The following is a 7,087-nucleotide window of genomic DNA, read 5'->3' on the forward strand; positions in this document are numbered from 1 at the left end:
ACACTAAGTATCCTAACCTAACTCTAGCCCTAGGACAATTAAAAAGAACGTACAACTAAATCCAGAGAATATAGTATAATATCCACTAATCCATAGTGGTAGGTTGATATGGATCGATCAACATGGAAAGCATTGGGGAAGGCCTATGTTCAGCAGTGGACGTCCTATCCTATGGCTGAAATGATAATGATGAGGTTGATATGGTGGTATTCACAAGTCCCAACTGACACTGGAGTTCGGTCACGGGATTATTCCCACCTCTAATTCTCACCACTACTATCTTAAGTCTCATCTTCTATGTAACCAGGAACTACAGTTTGACTGGTAATAAAAACCCAACCAGTAAAGGTTGTCAGTGAAGTTAAGTTTGCCCCGGAGGAAAGTTACTGTCATTGCACCCGCAACGAAATTAATCAGAAAAACTTAGGAGTAAGGAGTTTTGAAATCAGGATTAACCTCATTCAGTGGGAAGCAGATGAGGTATACACCACACTATAACTATGGCGACCTTTAGGTTGCTATAGTGGCGTCTGCAACTCCTGACTGAATTTGGAGTTCAGCAATCGAAGCACCAGGGTTCAAAAAAATCAAATCAAAAATGTTTTATTCGTTAACAAACCAACTTTTACAAAAATTGTGGTGACATACCTAGTAAGTAAAAGTATACCTGTATCAGGTAGTCACCGCCCATTCAGACAGTGCTAGTTTTGGGTAAGTTTAACAAACAAAAAAAACAAAATGGTTATTAATTAGATTACAAACTTGAAGTAGAAGGTAAAGAAAAAATATAAGGTGAATTAGAAAATATGGTGTTTGTAAGTGTGTGTGTGTGTGTGTGTATGCGTGTGTGTGTGTGTGTGTTATTTTGTATTATGTTAAGTTATGATAGAGAGTGATTTTACGTTTTTATATGCCTTTTTTTTAGCTTTCAGGTATTTTGATAAATTTTATATATTATTTTTTAAAAGTGTTTCGGTATCCAAATAGCTAAGCGATTTTAACCAGAGTGTAAGTTTCTCTTTACAAGAGTGAGATGTAAGCGGATAAATGCTCAGTTTTTTGTTAATTTTATTGTACAAGAAACCAGCTTGTCTAGTGAATTGCCTGCTAGCAAAGGCTGTTTTGGAAGGAATAGTAGGAGCAGCTTTGTCCTTTCTTCTTTTGTTATTAATTTTAGGGTCATAGTATACCTATACTTTTATGTATTTTCAATATGGCAGCTAATATATATAGTTTTCTTATAGAAAGGAGATCTCCGTGTTTATAAAGTTCTTCAGTAGAGTGTCTGAAAGGCAGAGAGTACATTACTTTAAGTAACCGTCTTTGCGTTCTTTCTACCTCCAGAAGTTTCGTTTTAGTTGAGCCCCCCCAAACTGAGGTTGGTGGTTAGATCTACTAGATATTAGAGCTCAGCAGATGGTGCCACTGTCGAGAAGGTTCTGTTACACTAAAAAGTCTAGTGGCACTAAAAAGTGAGCGAATGTAACCCTAATCTGTGTCATTGCCGTTCATTTCAGGCTACTCCTATCTTATAACACGCACCAGTTGCTAAATCCGGAGTCGCCGTCCATAGAATCCGTGAGGTAGAAGGTGGAGTTGGTGATCTTGAGGGCACTCGGCACGTCGGCGTTGATGTCCACCGCCATGGACGTGGCGCGACGGAAGCGCGACTTGAACGAGAAATAAGCCTTGCGCGAGAGCGTGCCACTGTCCTTTTTGCTGTAACAACAAAAATAATAAAGACGTCTCCTGTGTAAAATTTACTCGATCCAATCACTGACGTATTTCATTAAGGGCCTCTTTCACGATCTCCGAGTACAGTTCCAATTAGTTACTTCCTGATAACAACTACTTAGCAAGTAAAATAAGAAGTACATATTTAAGCGTTATTCAAAGATGGTGAAATTCGATAAATTGACTTTACACAACGAATAGCCTACTTGATATTACTCGTGACATGGTGAACGAGGCTCTTAGTCTGGTTTTCACCAAAGCGGAGCGGAGGAGACAAGTGTTTTGATCTGATTGCTTATTCAAAACACACATATCCTCTCGTTTGATCTCCTTTTGGTGGAAACTTAACGTCTAGTTAAATACGCCGGTACTCTGACGCGACTCTGACACGGTACGATACGCCCCGACCCATGTCGAGTCGGAGTTTGACTGATCATCAATGAAGATACTTAAGTTAAACTGTTGCCAATTAGATGCATGATCAATGGAGTAAAATAAAGAGGTCCATAACATGATACGATACGAATGATACGGTGATCGGATCCAGCATGTTAAATGTGAATAACTTAGGACACAAAAGATGCAGCGGCGGCCTTATACAAACGTCGCCAGGCTATTTTCACTTATTAAATTATAAATTTTAAGAAAACACTAATTGCTTTCATGTATGATTTCTCTTCATAATTTAATTTTAATATGTATTTAGCAATTAGTTCACTTTCTTAGACAGTTCGACTTTTTCAAGTTATTTATAATTTAGTTCACTTTCAATGATTTATCTATCAGATAATTTAATCTTCAATAAGAACTAAAGTAACAGTATTTTCTAGATCAATCATAACTGAATTAGAAAGCGTAGTCCTCCTGCAGACTACTTAAATCACAGAAATAAAATTCATTCGTTCGTTTCACCCGAAAGACGTCACAATGGACAAAGGCCTCGACCAAGATTTTCCACAAAGACCGGTGTTGCGCTGCCCGCATCCAGGCACCTCTAAATGAAATTATTGCGGTAAAAAGACATATATAACTTACACGGCATTCTCTGTAGTGGGCGTGGTCGGTTTCTCCGGCGGCGGTTTGTCGGGCAACGGGGGCGGGACGTCACCGTTGCTCAGTCTCTTCTCCGTTACGGCAGTCTTGAGCTCCTCCTTCAAAGAAATGGTGAAAAATAATTTTATTAGTAGGTGTAGTAGACTAACACTCATTTTTAAGGGAAAAAAAACTTTACCCTTAAAACTTTAACTGCTACTATGTTGCCCCTAAGAAGCTTTTCGTTCGTTTCAGCCAAATGACGTCCACTGCTGGACAAAGGCCTCCCCCAAGGTTTTCCACAATGAACGGTCCTGCGCTGCCCGCATCCAGGCTCTTCCCGCGACCTTTACCAGATCGTCGGTCCACCTAGTAGGAGGCCTGCCCACGCTACGTTTTCCAGCCCGTGGTCGCCACTCGAGAACTTTCCTGCCCCAACGGCCATCGTCTCTACGAGCTATGTGCCCCGCCCACTGCCACTTGATTTTAGCAATTCTGCGAGCTATGTCGGTTACTTTGGTTCTCCTACGGATCTCCTCATTTCTGATTTTCGTTTCAGCCAAATGACGTCCACTGCTGGACAAAGGCCTCCCCCAAGGTTTTCCACAATGAACGGTCCTGCGCTGCCCGCATCCAGGCTCTTCCCGCGACCTTTACCAGATCGTCGGTCCACCTAGTAGGAGGCCTGCCCACGCTACGTTTTCCAGCCCGTGGTCGCCACTCGAGAACTTTCCTGCCCCAACGGCCATCGTCTCTACGAGCTATGTGCCCCGCCCACTGCCACTTGATTTTAGCAATTCTGCGAGCTATGTCGGTTACTTTGGTTCTCCTACGGATCTCCTCATTTCTGATTCGATCACGCAGGGAAACTCCGAGCATAGCCCGCTCCATCGCCCTTTGGGTGACCTTGAGCCTTCTTATGAGGCCCATAGTAAGCGACCACGTTTCGGATCCATATGTCAACACTGGCAACACACACTGCTCGAAGACTTTCGTCTTGAGACACTGCGGTATTTCGGACATGAGTATATGGCGAAGCTTCCCGAACGCTGCCCAGGGTCGGACTGGGCCGGAAGGGCCCGGGTGGCTGATAGCAATCCCGAGGCCCGAGACTAGATCGTGGTGATGGGATACTATCGAAAAATACTGAGATACACAAATTGAGATAAACAAACTGTAAAAAATTTATTACAATACTAAAATAAAGTAAAATAATAAGTAGGTATTTACTAATCTTCTATTCATATAATAAATCTGTAGAGAGGTCAATTCTGTACATCAAATATATTTTCAAAATAACTATCAGGGGGTGATTAGTGATCGATACTGATGCCAAAAATGCAATCAGTAAAATTTTTGTCTGTCTGTCTGTCTGTCTGTCTGTCCAACCTTCAGAGGAGTGGGTGCAACACGGACATTAGACATGATTTTTGTCTTGTCCATGTTCATTCTGAGGCCCACTTGTTGAGAGGCTCTACTGAGGCCATCGAGCATTGTGCCTAGATCCTCCAAGGTCTCAGCCATGACTACGATATCGTCCGCGAATCGAAGGTGGGTGATGTACTCGCCGTTGATATTTATGCCAAATCCGTTCCAGTCCAGAAGCTTGAAGACATCTTCCAGGGCGGTGGTAAACAGTTTTGGAGATATGACGTCTCCCTGTCTTACCCCTCGCTGCAACTGGATAGGTTTCGAATCCCGATCCTGGAGGCGGACCGACATTGTGGCGTTTTTGTACAAATCCCTCAACACTTCGATATATCGATAGTCAATTTGGCACCTTTGGAGAGACTGTAGCACTGCCCAGGTCTCGACCGAATCGAAGGCTTTCTCATAATCCACAAACGCCAGGCAAAGTGGTTGATTATACTCCTCGGTCTTCTGTATAATCTGCCTTAGCGTATGTATGTGGTCTATGGTACTAAAGCCTTTTCGGAAACCGGCTTGTTCGGGAGGCTGGAAGTCGTCGAGCCTGCGAGCGAGACGATTCGTAATGACTCTTGAAAACAGCTTGTAGACATGGCTCAGAAGTGAGATGGGTCTATAATTCCTCAATAAGGTTTTGTCACCTTTTTTGAAGAAGAGTACCACCACACTTCTGTGCCATGTCGTAGGCGTTTTCCCTTCGAGGATGACGGAATTGAACAGCTTCTGAAGAGCCCGGCGTTCCACCTGCCTTCAAAAGCTCAGCCGTGATTCCATCATCACCCGGTGCCTTGTTGTTCTTCAGCTGAAGAAGCTTTTACATGACCCATAAATTTTTACCCTACCAACGTTTCGAGAAACAAACATTTGGCAAGTGCTGAGAAGTTCGAGCAGAGTATATTCTACTTTGTCATATTAGACCACCCCTATTCTTCTCGTGGATGTCGCAAGAGGGAATGAGGGCGTCCACTAAAACTCGTGCGGGATCCGCTAAAACATGCATTAAATAGGTGGGCAGATAGGTGGGCAGGCAGGTGCCCGCCACAGGCACCCGCTCTGTGCACCCACGCGAGTTTTAGGAAAGGCCCTAAAGGAGAAATATGCGAACACCAGACCTCCCTAACCCGTGTGGCCAGCGAGGGGACCATAGGCCAAATCATTCTCTGATAAACTACAAAAAGTCGTCACCCTGCAGTGCAGACTAAACGACCTGATGGTGATGACCAGTTACCGCTTGTGTTTACCTTGAATCCGTTGCGGTCAGTCTTGAGCACGGGGCGGGTATCGTTGAACTGCAGGTTGCTGTAGGGGTGCTGGATCTCAGGCCGCTCGCAGTTGGCGTAGATGGCGCCTTAACTTTGGTCTTGAGTTTAGATCTTACCTTGAATCCGTTGCGGTCAGTCTTGAGCACGGGGCGGGTATCGTTGAACTGCAGGTTGCTGTAGGGGTGCTGTATCTCAGGCCGCTCGCGGGCGTAGATGGCGCCTTGGCTTTGGTCTTGAGTCTAGATCTTACCTTGAATCCGTTGCGGTCAGTCTTGAGGACGGGGCGGGTGTCGTTGAACTGCAGGTTGCTGTAGGGGTGCTGGATCTCAGGCCGCTCGCAGTTGGCGTAGATGGCGCCTTGGCTTTGGTCTTGAGTCTAGTTCTTACCTTGAATCCGTTGCGGTCAGTCTTGAGGACGGGGCGGGTGTCGTTGAACTGCAGGTTGCTGTAGGGGTGCTGGATCTCAGGCCGCTCGCAGTTGGCGTAGATTGGCGCCTTGACTTTGGTCTTGGGCGTATCGTAGATGCCGTTTTGGGAGGCTGCTGTCTTGCTGAACGGCTTGCCGTCCATTGCCACTGTTGAGAATTTTAAAATTACTAAAGTTTTTTTAAAAGAGAATGAATTTAATTCCGATCTTTGTGGTTTTAGAAATATTTATTTGGCAGTCTTGTTCTTGTTATCTTGTGAAAAAAAAATACTTTGCGACTATTTAATTTATAAAAAGATTATAGAAATATAAATATACATAGTTCAAAGATTTGAATCCCAAAACCTTCTTATTTTTAAACGTCTTTACCAAGATCCGATATGGTCTAGTGGCTAGGATACCTGGCTCTCACCCAGGAGGCTCGGGTTCGATTCCCGGTATCGGAATAACCTTTTTACTTCATATTTTTTGTTATGAATTGCTAATAAAGCGTCGAGAATCACGTTTGCTGGTTGCTCCCGTTACGTTTGTTTTTATTAAAAATAAAAAAAAATAATGAAAACAATTTAATAATATTGAAAAACATTTTGAGATTTCATGCAAAAACTAGACACTTTAATAATTTCGCTCCCAACCTCAATATCCGATATGGTCTAGTGGCTAGGATACCTGGCTCTCACCCAGGAGGCTCGGGTTCGATTCCCGGTATCGGAATACTTTTTTGATTATTTTTATTTTTGTTTTACGGCTAGTTATTTGGAAGCTCAAAAGACATTCTGTAAGCTCTATCTATCACACCTCTAAAACCAAGATACACTGACGTATTCCAGTTACAAAAATAGCTACCATAATAGCGATACACTGTCAGTCACTAGAGAGATGGTGCGAAGAGCGAAGCTCCCAGGTTGACCCAAAATAGCACACTACCATTATTTATTCTGTGACACTACCAGACTGACATGACATTGGAGTAAAAGTTGTATGTACAGTTTATTAATATTTTATTTTTAAAACAGCTAAGTTACGTTTAACTGAATGGTCTAATCCAAGGGTCTCCAAACTTTGAAGCCTTGCCATAATTTTTTTTCGGTATGTTGCAAGGGACATAACATTTTTAACTTTTCTGCCCACCTATGCAAACATAGGCTAAATCTTAAGATGTCGCGGGCCGAATTGATGGCAGTGGTGGGCCGCATATGGCCCG

General features: G+C 43.4%; 1 protein-coding gene and 2 non-coding genes across 7 annotated transcripts in view; 2 read left to right on the forward strand and 1 right to left on the reverse strand.

The window, feature by feature from the left end:
- The window catches only part of LOC114361387 (ephexin-1), a 35,218-nt gene extending 29,395 nt beyond the window's left edge, over positions 1-5,823 (reverse strand). For 4 of the 5 annotated variants that reach the window (XM_028316376.1, XM_028316374.1, XM_028316375.1 and 1 more), the window contains exons 1-3: positions 5,436-5,560; positions 2,770-2,885; positions 1,543-1,719 (exon numbers count right to left, since the gene is read on the reverse strand). In XM_028316376.1, the coding sequence (XP_028172177.1) occupies positions 1,543-1,646 (104 nt within the window). In that variant the 5' untranslated portion in view covers positions 1,647-1,719; positions 2,770-2,885; positions 5,436-5,560. Of the gene's footprint in view, positions 1-1,542; positions 1,720-2,769; positions 2,886-5,435; positions 5,561-5,706 lie in introns of those variants that run through there. The other variant, XM_028316378.1, reaches the window with a different exon arrangement.
- A 434-nt stretch (positions 5,824-6,257) lies between these two features.
- Positions 6,258-6,329, forward strand: TRNAE-CUC (transfer RNA glutamic acid (anticodon CUC)). Its single transcript has one exon. It is a non-coding gene; the product is annotated as a tRNA-Glu (tRNA).
- A 196-nt stretch (positions 6,330-6,525) lies between these two features.
- TRNAE-CUC (transfer RNA glutamic acid (anticodon CUC)) lies at positions 6,526-6,597 on the forward strand. Its single transcript has one exon. It is a non-coding gene; the product is annotated as a tRNA-Glu (tRNA).
- The last annotated feature ends 490 nt before the right edge of the window (positions 6,598-7,087 follow it).

This window comes from Ostrinia furnacalis, unplaced genomic scaffold (assembly GCF_004193835.3).
Source record: "Ostrinia furnacalis isolate ACB-3 unplaced genomic scaffold, ASM419383v2 OfSCF5665, whole genome shotgun sequence".
In the NCBI taxonomy this organism is placed as follows: domain Eukaryota; kingdom Metazoa; phylum Arthropoda; class Insecta; order Lepidoptera; family Crambidae; genus Ostrinia; species Ostrinia furnacalis.